At 39.3% G+C, this 14,353-nt stretch overlaps 1 protein-coding gene across 4 annotated transcripts in view; it reads left to right on the top strand.

Annotated features, from left to right (window-relative positions):
* The window catches only part of FERMT2 (fermitin family member 2), a 96,274-nt gene that overhangs the window by 61,609 nt on the left and 20,312 nt on the right, over positions 1-14,353 (top strand). For all 4 annotated transcript variants that reach the window (XM_025392207.1, XM_025392210.1, XM_025392208.1 and 1 more), the window contains exons 5-7: positions 9,651-9,876; positions 9,982-10,084; positions 12,710-12,817. In XM_025392207.1, the coding sequence (XP_025247992.1) occupies positions 9,651-9,876; positions 9,982-10,084; positions 12,710-12,817 (437 nt within the window). The remainder of the gene's footprint in view (positions 1-9,650; positions 9,877-9,981; positions 10,085-12,709; positions 12,818-14,353) is intronic.

Genomic DNA, 14,353 nt, shown 5'->3' with positions numbered 1-14,353 from the left:
TCTCCTGCCTCAGCCTCCTGAGTAGCTGGGATTACAGGCGTGCACCACCACACCTGGCTAATTTTTTGTGTTTTTAGTAGAGATGAGGTTTCACCATGTTGGTCAGGATGGTCTCGAACTCCTGACCTCGTGATCAATCCACCCACCTCGGCCTCCCAAAGTGCTGGGATTACAGGTGTGAGCCACTGCGCCCGGTGTTTGTTTTGTTTTTTTTTTTTTGAGACGCAGTCTTACTCTGTCACCCAGGCTGGAGTGCAGTGGAACTATCTTGGCTCTCTGCAGCTGAAATACAGGCAATTCTCCTGCCTCTGCCTCCTAAGTAGCTGAGACTATAGGTGCACACCACCACACTCGGCTAACTTTTGTATTTTTAGTAGAGGGGTTTCACCATGTTGGCCAGACTGGTCTCGAACTCCTGGCCTCAAGTGATCTACCCGCCTTGGCCTCCCAAAGTGTTGGGATTACAGGCGTGAGCCACCGCACCTGGCCCTGTATTTTCACTCTACCTCTTCTATGTTTAGAGATGTGTAGATACACAGATACAGATACTTACCATTGTGTTACAGTTGCGTGCAGCATTCAGTACAGTAACATGCTGTACAGGTTTGTAGCCTCTGAGCAATAGACTGTGCCTTCCATATAGCCTGGGTGTGTAGTAGGCTATACCATCTGGGCCTGTATGAGTACACTCTGTGATGTTCATACAACAGTGAAATCCCTTAATGACGCATTTCGCAGAACTTATCCCTGTTGTTAGTAGACTCATGACTGTACTAACCTTTGTCATTGCATCATTGGGCTGTTCCTGTGCTGCCCAATTTTTGGCTAGCTTGTGCCCAAGAAGAGCATCCTTACCAATTCTTACCCTCCCCAGTCTTAGGCTCCCTTGTTCTTTTTCACCCAGTTCCCTTTTCACCCAGACTGCAGCTGCTTTTATTTCTGCTCTGTGTACCATTCCTCAGTTCTTTCCTTTCAGATGCTTGACCTTTGGACAGCTTTGAATGTCCTAAGGGACATTTGTGGCCTCTTTATTTGTAAGAGATCCTTTTCAGAAAAAAAAAATATATTTTTATTAAAACATTGCTATTACTGACAACCACATTTATTGAGCAACTTCTTGTCCAAAACACTACATGTAATATATTTAATCCACACAGTTAAATATATTAATTGAGTAATTCTGAAAAATCGGTAGCCTGAGAAGAGAAACCCGGAGTGGCTAAATCACTTGTCTGGAAGCTGATCCCTGGTAACTGGTAGAGCTGAGCTGTAAGCCCAGGCTCATCCCGCTTCCAAGCTAGAGCTTACACCATTGCACTATGCACACACCCGTCTCCTTCCCCCTTCTATCCCTCATGAGTACATACAGACCCATAATTTTAGCAAATATGTCAGTGGCCGCGGATGCCACAATCTAGGTTTTATTTAATTTTTGTAGCCTTGTTTACCTTAAAGAAAAAAAAAGTTAAAATTTAAATTCTCTAACAAATCTTTAATACTGTACTCTACATGAGTAGTGGCAATCTGAATCATCCCAAATCAATAGAAGTGATAATGCTGAATGTTTCTATAAGTCTTAGAGTTAGAATTTGGAAAGCTGAGGAGGTTTTGTTGCCCAGAAACCATGGGTGAACACCAGTATGCATAGAAATTCTTGAGAGTATGCTGGTCCAGGAAGCAGGAAATCTTAAAATTTTTACATCATACAGAAATGGCTAGAAGCAAACCCTGTGACTGTGAAAAATAAAATTATCAGCTTAGATCTTACAAAACAAAACGACAAGAAGCTACTGGTAGAATTGGAAGCACTGGATAATTTTGTAATAGTTCCAGAACTTACTCATTTTTGCTTCTGTTCTCTTCAGCTTGGTGATAATGACAAAATGTAGGAAAGCTGATTAGTATATAACTTAAGCTAATGAATAATCATGATTGAGTTAGCATCAGTATTTTCAATGAATTCTTAAGCTGGGCTGCCTTGATTAAGACATAGTAATTTAGATTGAACAACCCACTAATACTTTTTCTTTTAGAAGTCACAGCTAATATGAATACTAGTCCATATTTAAAAAAAAAATTTTTACTACCATTACTTTGGTAGTAAAGTGGGTTGCAAACCAAAATCACAAATAAGCCTTATGGTTTGTTTTTCCTCTTGGCTGTCTCTGATTTTTAATGGTTGGAGAGTAGTGTATACTGTTGATATAAACAGAATAAATATATGAATTTATATTCTAGGAGAAAATTTAGCCACATAGAAATAAACTTATATAATGTCAGGTTTTCCCTCCTCCATGGTCAACAATTTCAAAATAGTAAATAAGTTATAGGGGCTGGATGCGGTAGCCATGCCTATAATCCCAGCACTTTGGGAGGCCGAGGCAGGCAGATCACCTGAGGTCATTAGTTCAAGACGGGCCTGACCAACATGGAGAAACCCCGTCTCTACTAAAAACACAAAAACTTAGCCGGATGTGGTGGCGCATGCCTGTAATCCCAGCTACTCGGGAGGCTGTCTTGAACCCAGAAGGTGGAGGTTGCAGTGAGCCGAGATCGTGCCATGTCACTCCAGTCTGGGCAGCAAGAGCAAAACTCCATCTCAAAATAAAAAAAAAAAAAGTAAATAAGTTATAAGTATTATTGAATACATAATCTTTCACTTGATCGCCACAAAACAAAATACCAGCAGTTTTGGTGATGTCTTCATTTTACTTATGAGGAAATATTTCTACAAGGGTTAAGTAATTTTCCAAGGTCACAAAGCTAATAAGGAATAGAGCTAGAATTCACATCCAGGCTCCAATGCTCATGCCTCTAACCATTAAGTAACACCATCTCTCCAATTCATTTTTTTTTTTTTAAGAGACCCTGTGTTGCCCAGGCTGGTCATCAACTCCTGGCCTCGAGTGATCCTTTCACCTCAGCCTCCCAAAGTGCTAGATTATGGGTGTGAGCTACTATGCCTGGCCATAATGTTTATTTTATGAATTATAATAGGAATGTTTGCTAAATTTTTTCTTTCTTTCTTTTTAAGGGACAGGGTCTTGCTATGTTGCCCAGGCTGGTCTCAGACTTCTGGGCTCAAGTGATCCTCCTCCCTCCGCCTCCCAAGTAGCTGGGACTACAGGCGCGTGCCAGCATGGCCAGCTAATTTTTGTATTTTTTGTAGAGATGGGGTTTTGCCATGTTTCCCAGGCTGGTCTCAAGCAATCCTCCTGCCTTGGTTTCTCAAAAGTGCTGGGATAGCTATTCAGGAGGATGAGACAGGAGAGTCAGTTGAACCCAGGAGGCGGAGCTTGCAGTGAGCCAAGATCGCACCAGTGCACTCCAGCCTGGGTGACAGAATGAGACTCCATCTCAAAAAAAAAAAAAAAAAAAAAAAAAGCTGGGATTACAGGTGTGACCACTGCACCTAGCCTCAAAACATTTTTTTTAAAACTATTCTTTTAAGTACAAAAGTATCACATGGTTATAGTAAATATTCAAATATTACATAATTACGTATTTTTTTCCTAACAAAAGTGGGACTGTGTTATACACACATTGTGTTTTCTCACTCAATGATACATGCTGATGGACCTCTTCTTTTTTTTTTTTTTTTTTTTTTTTTTTTTTTTTGAGATGGAGTCTTGCTCTGTTGCCCAGGCTGGAGTGCAGTGGTGCAATCATGGCTCACTGCAAGCTCCACCTCCTGGGTTCATGCCATTCTCCTGCCTCAGCCTCCCGAGTGGCTGGGACTACAGGCGCCCGCCACCACACCCGGCTAATTTTTGTGATTTTAGTAGAGACGGGGTTTCACCTTGTTAGCCAAGATGGTCTTGATCTCCTGACCTCGTGATCCGCCCGCCTCGGCCTCCCAAAGTGCTGGGATTACAGGCATGAGCTACCACACCTGGCTGGACCTCATATTTTTTAATTACAAAATTTATACATTAATACAGTCTCTTTTATCATAAACTCAAGTAATATAAAAAATTTATTAAACTTAAGGTGAGTTCCTTTTAAACTTATTCCCTGGCTACTCCTTCTCAAGAGGGAGCCACTTCTTGATTACTACATATAACGAGATTGTAAGTTTGGAGTCCAACTCAACAATACCCTTTCTGTGTGTTTATACACACATGCGGGTGTAAGATTTGCATATCTAGTCTTATTTTAATAACATAAATGAGATCCTAATATGTATTTAATGCTCTGCAATTTGATTTTTGGTGCTCAATGTTTTGGTGATTTGTGTCAAAGCAGAGAAGTCTCCGTAGTTCTTATAAATGACTTCAGAGTTTTACCTATATAAAAACTGTATTTATCTGTTTTTCTACCTAGGTGGTATCTAATTTTTCTGTCACATGTATCCCAGAGCTGGGCATTGTGGTGTGCACCTGTAGTCCTATCTACTTGGGAGGCTGAGACAGGAGGATCTCCTGAGCCCAGGAGTTCAACCTGGGTGCTCACACCACTGCATTTCAGCCTGGGCAACAGAGCGAGACCCTATCTCTAAAAAAATACCTGTATGTGTAGATACATATATATCTATATACTATATCACACACATTCTCTCTCTCTCTCTCTCCAGAAAGTTTCTGTGGTTTGTACTTCCATCAGCAGTATATGAAAATGCCTCGTTTCCTACATTCTGCTCAATATTGAAATGTAAATCTGTATTTTTGCCAGTTTGACAATAAGTAGTATCTCAGTTATTTTGCATTTCCCTGATAAATACTAGGACAGTTTAGTAATTTATATGTTTATTAGCCATTTCTATTCTATTTTCAAATGATAGATTTTTTGTTTAATTTATATTTTTGTTTTTACCGATATTAAAATTTTAATGTGTTACTTCCCTTTATATACTGGCATTTCGTTTGTGGCCTTTTTTTTAAAAAAAAAACCATATTGTTTTACATTTTTATGTGGTCTTATATCTGTTAGCCATTTACTTTATAGTTCTAGGTTTACTCTTGCTTGGGAAAATTTTCTCAAAATATAAAAATAATACCATAAAAATCCTTTTAATAAAATATGGTATAAGATAGGTATTTTGGTGAAAATTTTGTAAAATTTATTGCTTTAGTACTCTTTTTAAAAATATGTAATTTATAATCAGGTAAATTTTACTGTGTTAAAATATAGCAATATTTAGGAGTTTGATATATCGGGTTTTAAATATCTACAGTAGGTGGACTCAGACTGTAGTGCTTTTTGAACTCTTTATTTCTCCTCCTCATAGTTTTTAAGTTCTCTTTCCATGTTGTTTAGTAAGCTCATATTTTGTTGCTAAATCTGCTACTTTATCTGAGTCTTTACTAGTTTTCTGCCTCAGATGTATTTTAAACCAGGCATTCAGGAAAACAACTTAGTTGGGATTCTCTCTGAACCGCGACTGAGGAATTTAAAATACCCATACCCTCTGACCCAGCAGTGCTGCTAGAATTGGGAAATAACTACACAAATGTTTATTGAAGCATTGGTTTGCAATAATGACATTAGTAACAGAATTTTTTTTTTTTTTTTTTTTGAGACAAAGTCTCGCCCTGTAACCCAGGCTGGAGTGCAGTGGCGCGATCTCAGCTCACTGCAACCTCCGTCTCCTGGGTTCAAGCGATTCTCCTACCTCAGCCTCCCAAGTAGCTGTGACTATAGGTATGCACCACCACACCCAGCTTATTTTTTATATTTTTAGTAGAGACAGAGTTTCACCTTGTTGGCCAGGCTGGTCTTGAACTCCTGACCTCAGGTGATCCACCCGCCTCAACCTCCCAAAGTGCTGGGATTTACAGGCGTGAGCCACCTTAATAGTAACAGAATTGGGAATGGCTTACATACGTTATAGTACATGGAGGCAGTGTGTAGCCCTACGGGCAGACTGGCTGGGTTGGTTGGTTGATTGGTTGGTTGGTTGGTTTGTTTGTTTTGAGACAGAGTTTCACTCTTGTCACCCAGGCTGGAGTGCAATGGTGCAATCTCTTATTGCAACCTCCGCCTACCGAGTTCAAGCGATTCTCCTGCCTCAGCCTCCCAAGTAGCTGGTATTACAGGCATGCCGCCACCGCGCCTGGCTAATTTTTTTTTTTAGTAGAGGCGGGGCTTCACCACGTTGGCCAGGCTGGTCTCGAACTCCTGACATCAGGCAATCCGCCCATCTCGGCCTCCCAAAGTGCTGGGATTACAGGCTTGAGCCACTGCGCCTGCCCAGACCGGCTGATTTATAGCTTGGCTGCACCCTACTTGCTCTTGACCTTGAACAATTTATTTAACCGTGCTTTGCCTCAGTTTCCTCCTCTGAAGTGAGAATAATAGAGTTGTTGTGAACACTAAATGAGTTATTATCACATAGTGCCTACAGAACAAATAAGAACAATGAAGTGATTAAGTATGAATTGAAGAAGATACAAACTGTAGGAAGTTGAAAGGGAGATTTGGGTGGGTGGCTGATTCTATTAAATGTGTGACTGTATTTATTCCTTCTCGAATTGCTATAAGGAAATACCTGAGACTTGGTAACTTAGAAGAAAAGAGGTTTAATTGGCTCACAGTTCTGCAGGCTGTCCAGGAAGCATAGTGGCATCAGTTCCTGGGGAGGCCTCAGGAAACTTACAATTACAGTGGAAGGCAGAGGAGGAGCCAGCACTTCACGTGGCTGGAGCAGGAGGTAGGGGTGGGAGGGGGGAGGTGCCACGTACTTTTAAACAACCAGATCTCATGAGAAATCACTCACTATACAGTACCAAGGGGGGATGGTGCAAAACCATTATGAGAACTCCACCCCTGTGAGCCAGTCACCTCCCACCAGGCCTCTCCTCCAACATTGGGGTGCGATTTGGGCAGGGAAACAGATCCAAACCATTATCAGTGATTTAGGGGGAGTATCTTTTCTATATTAGAAACTTTATAAAGCAAATTGTCCATTCTAACTTGACTCAGTTTTGGATAGGAATTATAAGCACACCAGGTGCACATTTTCAGTATTCTGACATTCTTTGTAACAGATTTATTTAACAGATCTTTGAAATAAACAAGACTTTGCCTAGAAGTTAATGTTTTTTCACACTTTATCTACATGCGCAGATATACTGTAGCATGAAATACCCTTTGCCCAACTGAGTTGGAGTAATGTGTTGAACCCATTTATAAGTGTGGGGTGCCCAATTAATCCTTTCAAAAGGTGTCACACAATTTTTTTTTTTTTTTTTTTTTTTTTTTTTGAGACGGAGTCTCGCTCTGCCGCCCAGGCTGGAGTGCAGTGGCCGGATCTCAGCTCACTGCAAGCTCCGCCTCCCGGGTTCGCGCCATTCTCCTGCCTCAGCCTCCCGAGTAGCTGGGACTACAGGCGCCCGCCACTGCGCCCAGCTAGTTTTTTTGTATTTTTTTTTAGTAGAGACGGGGTTTCACCGTGTTAGCCAGGATGGTCTCGATCTCCTGACCTCGTGATCCGCCCGTCTCGGCCTCCCAAAGTGCTGGGATTACAGGCTTGAGCCACCGCGCCCGGCCTGGTGTCACACAATTTTAATTTTGAAAAATACCTGTCTAGTTTAAGGATCTAGCTTTTAAAGCCCCAGGACTAACGATCCCGGTGTTCTTTAAATGCTGATAAAGAGTTCACAGCTTTGCTTTGTGTTTTAGGATTAACAGTGTTCGGATTTTAGAGGGTTTTTTGTTGTTGTATTTGAGATAGAGTCTTTCTTTGTTGCCTAGGCTGGAATGCATTGGCTCAATCTTGGCTCACTGCAGCCCTCGCCTCCCGAATAGCATGCACCACCACTCCTGGCTAATTTTCCTATTTTCACCATGTTGGCCAGGCTGGTCTCGAACTCCTGACCTCAAGTGATTCACCCGCCTCGGCCTCCCAAGGTGCTGAGATTACAGGCGTGAGCCACCACACCCGGCCTGGATTTTACAAGTGTTTTTAGTACTAACATTGGAAGAACACATGTCAGGGACATCAAATCAAATATCCTGTGTCTAGCAAGAGATTACATATTTTCAGTAAACACTTTTTTTTTTTAACTTTGCCTTTGCTTCCTAGACTAGGTCATGACAGCTACAAAAATCTCTAGCATTAGCACCACTTCTTCACAGGTAGTGTTTCTATCATTGCATGGGGAGAAGAGTTATAAAATAGTAAGAAAGGGCCAGGCGCGGTGGCTCACCCCTGTAATCCCAGCACTTTGCGAAGCCGAGGCAGGCGGATCACAAGGTCAGGAGATCAAGACCATAGTGAAACCCCATCTCTACTAAAAATACAAAAAAGTAGCCGGGCGTGGTGGCGGGCGCCTGTAGTCCCAGCTACTCAGGAGGCTGAGGCAGGAGAATGGTGTGAACCCGGGAGGCGGAGCTTGCAGTGAGCCAAGATTGCGCCACTGCACTACAGCCTGGGCAACAGAGGGAGACTCCGTCTCAAAAAAAAAAAAAAAAAAAAATAGTAGTAAAGGAGATGGATTCCTAAGCTTAACCCTAAATTTAGGGAATGGAAAAGCCATTTTCTGTACATTGTTGAACAGTGTTATACCTATTACACATTTTCTTTTGAAAAATTATGACTACAGGACGAATTATAATTTAACAGAGCTAGGACTTGGGGGAGCTGCTTGTACTTAATGTCATTCTGAACATTTTTAAATGCCTTAAATTCATCTCCTTAATTTTTGTAGTTTAAGCACGTACCATCAGTTGACTAATGTAACAAATAGTTATTTATGTAGCCTCTACTATATGCCTAGCCCTAATACTAAGAAATCAGAAGATAAATAATCCCTTCCTTTTGGGATTTGACTATTAAATATATCTCTGTTAGACTCTTTCTAGGGCAAACTTTTATCTACTCTTTTGCATTAATACTTTATTTGTTGTATCCTAGAACTTAAAAAAAATACTTTATTCGTAAATCTGTTGAAACCTGTTTATTCACTGAGAAGACATTACCATAAAATTATTTTTAATCTATATGAATGAATTCAGTTCTATTGTGTTACCTTAAAATTATATGGATTTCAAATGGTGGTAAAAGTTGTAGACATGTTTGTCACTATGTGCTTGACTAGAGCACAACTTCATTCTTTTAAGTTGAACAAAAAAAAACCTGGTTTACTTAGGTTGTAGCTTCTAAGGTTCTCTTAAATCCACTTGAAATGTGTACTCTGAAATCCACTTGAAATGTGTATTTCAGTTTATGATTCACAATTAGGGAAAATCTGTTTTTTCTTTTTCTCATTTTCTTTTCATTCTTTTGTTTCTGTCCTCTGTTGTTGCCTTTCCTTTACCTTCTGAATTCCTTTCTTTCCTTTCCTGTAGGCACTGATGTTCTTTACATTGGCCCTCTGAAAGGTGAGCCTTGCCACAATTTAAAGACAAAAAATGTTGGTCTGTCTGCTTCAGCTATATCCTTATTTTCTAATTCTCTTGAACTGATTTTTTTCCCCCAAAATTTCTGCCAACTTAATTATATTCTTAAGGCTTTGTTAATACGTATTTTAATGTTATAAAAGGAGAATTAATTACACATGTTCTCATAACAGGTAAAATAATATACTAAGCTTTCCTTTCAGAATAAAACTTTTGTTTCACAATGTGCTTTTTGTCATAGTATGTGTTATTATTGAAAACTAAGATTCTGTACTGCATACTTACTACCTGTTTTTCATGTTACTTATTAGGAAGTATATATTCAAGCCCAGGACTGTATAGTAAAACAATGACCCCCACTTACGATGCTCATGATGGAAGCCCTTTGTCACCAACTTCTGCTTGGTTTGGTGACAGTGCTTTGTCAGAAGGCAATCCTGGTATACTTGCTGTCAGTCAACCAATCACGTCACCAGAAATCTTGGCAAAAATGTTCAAACCTCAAGCTCTTCTTGATAAAGCAAAAATCAACCAAGGGTAAGTTTTAAGATATAGATAAAATTGAATTTCTTTATCCAACTAGAGGTAGAAATGTTGTCTTAATTCTATGTTGTTTTCTTCCACTATTCTTAATTTGTCCAGATGGCTTGATTCCTCAAGATCTCTCATGGAACAAGATGTGAAGGAAAATGAGGCCTTACTGCTCCGATTCAAGTATTACAGCTTTTTTGATTTGAATCCAAAGGTACCGAGGGTTTAAAGGGATCTTTTTTCCCCCATTTATTTGTTTTGTTCATATGGATGTTTGTTTTTGGAAGTTGGTGGAATAAGGAATTATTTGTATATAGGAAATCTTGAATAATTATTAAAAACCCAAACCTTTAGGCAAAGGTATTTGTATTTTAAGTACGTCTATTTTAGTAGGTTGGCAGCATAACTAAACCTTTTTTATTGTTGTTATTAAGATAATGAAACTTTTGGTTGATTTGGTTTTGGTTTTTTTTGTTTTTGTTTTTGTTTTTTTTAATCTCTAAGCTCTTAATGTGGCATGATTTGTATTTTAAAGGTACTCGTTTGGTACTATAGAATTGACAAAGTTTAGGCCGGGTGCGGTGGCTCACGCCTGTAATCTTAGCACTTTGAGAGCCCACCCGTCTCTACTAAAAATACAAAAATTAGCCAGACATGGTGGCGCGCGCTGGTAATGCCAGCTACTCGGGAGGCTGAGGAAGGAGAATCGCTTGAACCTGGAAGGTGGAGCTTGCAGTGAGCCGAGATTGTGCCACTGCACTCCCACCTAGGCAACAGGGCAAGACTGCATCTCAAACAAACAAACAAAAAAAGAATTGGCAAAGTTCATTTTTAAAATTTAAGACCTCTCTTCAACTCTATTTAAGTAAAAGAAAAGTTTCAGAAAGATTACCTTTTCAATTACTTTTAGATTACTAATTACGTGCCAAAAGATGTTGCTTCAAAAAAAAGGTTTTTTCTTGAGACAGGGTCTCATTCTGTCCCCCAGGCTGGATGCAGTGGCATGATCATGGCTCACTGCAACCTCAAAGTCCTGGACTCAAGCCATTCTCCCACGTCAGCCTCCCAAGTAGCTGGGACTGCAGGCTCACCCAGCCATACCTGGCTAACTTTATTTTCTGTAGAGACAGAGTCTCACTTTTTCATCCAAGCCGGTCTCAAAACTCCTGGGCGGAAGTCATCCTCCTGCCTCAGCCTCCCAAAGTGCTGGGACTACCGGCCTGAGCCACCATGCCCAGCCAAATTTTTCTTAGGTCTACATATTTTTCCTCTGTAACAGGCAAACACTGTTATTTGTCTTTACTATGATTGGTATTATCTCTGCTACCATAGTACTTCACTTTTCTGGTAAGATTTAACTTTGCTATAAATATGGAGCTTTTTTCCCCCGTGGAAAACACTTGGCACAGAGGTTTGAATCTTCTACTTCTCTTTCAGCCTGGGGGAAAAAACCTATCTTGGCTACCCTCTCATCCTTTTCATGTTTAGACTGTAGTCTAGATTTTAATGTTATGTTTATCATCTTTTATTATATGCTTAAGTAATTCTTTATACAACAGTAAAATCTCTATAATAAAATTATAGAAAATAATTTTAATTCATTTTCAGGCCACATCTTATCTACTTTTAGTAAAGCCAAAGCTACTTTGGGAATAGTTAACATTTGTGAGGGGAGTGGAGATGTATTTTGTCAACATTCTAAAACACATGTTGAGCATTCCTAATTTGAAAATGTAGAGTGCTCCACAAGCTAAAACTTGTGAGGGCTGACATGATGCTGAAAGGATATGCTCATTTTGGATTTCTATGTTAGGCACACTCAACTGGTATAATGGAATATTCCAACATCTATACAAATTCTAAATTCAAAACAGAAGGTCTCAAGCATTCTGGATAAGGAATACTCAAATCTATGGTATTCTTAAGGCATTACTGTTGACTTTTATTTATATAATTAAATGGATAATTGAATAACATATAAGTAAACATTTTCCACAAGTATATTTGCCCTGTATTTTGCATACTTAAAATAACTGCTGTTTCCACGGACTTGCCACTTTATCTGGGTATGCTTCTCCACAGTGAACAAAATGTTCCCCAAAATAATTTGCTTTCTGATTACATTTTAGTATGGCAAGTTGCAGTAACAACCCTGAAAAATAATTGGTAGTTCTGCCTTACTTTAATGTCATCAAATTAGATTTCTTATGTTAAAGGCTATAATGTCTAGTGGTTATTTCCCTGAAAAATAACATACAGGATCTACTTTTAATACAGGAAAATCAATTATTCTCTGTCATATTTTAATGTCTTTTTTTTTTTTTGTGAGACAGAGTCTTGCTCTGTCACCCAGGCTGGAGTGCAGTGGTGCGATCTCGGCTCACTGCCAGCTCCCCCTCCCAGGTTCACGCCATTCTCCTGCCTCAGTCTCCCGAGTAGCTGGGACTATAGGCACCCGCCACCACACCCAGCTAATTTTTTTTTTGTAGTTTTACTAGAGACAGGGTTTCACCGTGTTAGCCAGAATGGTCTTGATCTCCTGATCTCGTGATCCCCCTGCCTCGGCCTCCCAAAGTGCTGGGATTACAGGCGTGAGCCACTGTGCCTGGCCTTTAATGTCATTTTTAACAGAAAATTAGATGTGGGCATATATATGCATGACTGACCCTATAGGTATCCTTCTAATAATACTTGATTGTAAATAAAAATTCTTGGTTGTAAATTAAAATCCCAGGAAAAAAAAAGTATTAAATTTTTCTTGTCAATTGAATATTCAGAGTTTGAAATTTTTCCATGGTAAAGGTTATATATTACAAAATAACTATTTCTCTTGCCGCAGTATGATGCAATCAGAATCAATCAGCTTTACGAGCAGGCCAAATGGGCCATTCTCCTGGAAGAAATTGAATGCACAGAAGAAGAAATGATGATGTTTGCAGCCCTGCAGGTAGTTGAAAGGTCTAGGAAATGGGACCTATTCGGGTAAAGGGTAGGGAGGTATTTTTAAACAGTAAAGTGGAATAGTAATTCCAGTAACATTTCACAAGACAGAATTTTTGCCATTAAGAAAGTGAGCAGACACTTAGGAAAGCAAAACAAATACATTTTAGTTTGATTTTTTTATCTTTTCCAAGAGTTTAGTGGTATACTTAAGTACTTTTCTCTATTTTGTAGGAAAAAAATTATCCTCTCACCCCCAAATATATATCTGCTCAAAGCTCCTCAGTTTTTCCTTGGAAAGAAAATATTTATTAAAAATCAGATTTCTGAAATCTAATCTGAAGCTTACCTACATGATTTCATAAATAGCTGGGGATGATACAACACATGATAAAATGGGCTGTAGCACAGCAATACTTTTAGGTGATAAGATTTAGAGAGACTAGTGGAACCAAACCTTTTTCTACAGTGATAATTCTTAAGTAGATAACTGACAAGCCTCCTTAGATTAAACCAGTTTTTTCATATGTGGTTCTTACATGCCACCTCCTTCAGAATTATAGGGGAGCTTATTTAAAAATTATCCACTTCATTAATAACTTTAAGGTGGCATCCACACGTCCACATTCTTACAGATACTGAGGTCTGGTGACCAAATTAATTCATCTTTCTTAAATTTCAGATACCCGAGTAATGCTTTGGCAAGTATTCCTGGTTATGACGGGATTCTAGGTTCAGCCTAAAGTCCTGATGAAGTTGGTGTTCTATAAATAACAGAAGTACAGGAAGCAGAGTTGACATTCAGCTGAAGAACTTTTCACTGTAGAAAGGATTTTGTTTTTCCTTAGAACACAAAAACGCTCTCAGTCTTCTGGATGCCTTCTTTTATGCATCCAGAAAAGTTTTCAGTTGTGACTCAAAAAGTTGCCATTAGAAAGCAAGAATGGGGAGTGAGATTAGCCAAAAAAAAAAATAAAGCAAAAACAGCTAATTTTCACCTTAGTTTACGTAATGAAAAGAGTGGCAAAGAAGCGTAGACAAGGAAAATCCCAGGTGACAGATATTTTCAGTTATTTTCTAGGAACTTGCTTAATGAGCCAATTAGGATCCTGTATTGTGTTTCCAGATAATTCTGACTCTCTGGCGAATTTCTTGAATTAAATTCTGGAGCAGTTTGTTGGGAGTTCCCTTACCTGGTTATGGCTTTCTTCCTGCATCCTTCTCACTTTGATACAGGCTCATGATTTTCTAGTGGAGGTTTTGCCAATGATAGAATAATAATACCTGTAAAATATGTGTGAAAGACCACAGATTATATACTGTTGCTTTATTTTTGTATTAAATAGTCATGTTTATGGTTGTTTTTAAAACCAACAGATGCCTGTTATATGCATGGCACATAGTCGGTGCTCAAAACATGTTTGTAAAATGAGAGTACACACAGTTGTGTTCTCACAAGAATGACATGATTCTGCAGCCCACCTCACCGAATGTATCGTGGACATTCTGTATCAGTACAGAAAGAACACCTCAGAAGACCATA

The sequence above is a fragment of the Theropithecus gelada genome, chromosome 7b (genome assembly GCF_003255815.1).
Source record: "Theropithecus gelada isolate Dixy chromosome 7b, Tgel_1.0, whole genome shotgun sequence".
NCBI lineage: Eukaryota > Metazoa > Chordata > Mammalia > Primates > Cercopithecidae > Theropithecus > Theropithecus gelada.
This window is presented reverse-complemented; position numbering and strand designations above follow the sequence as displayed.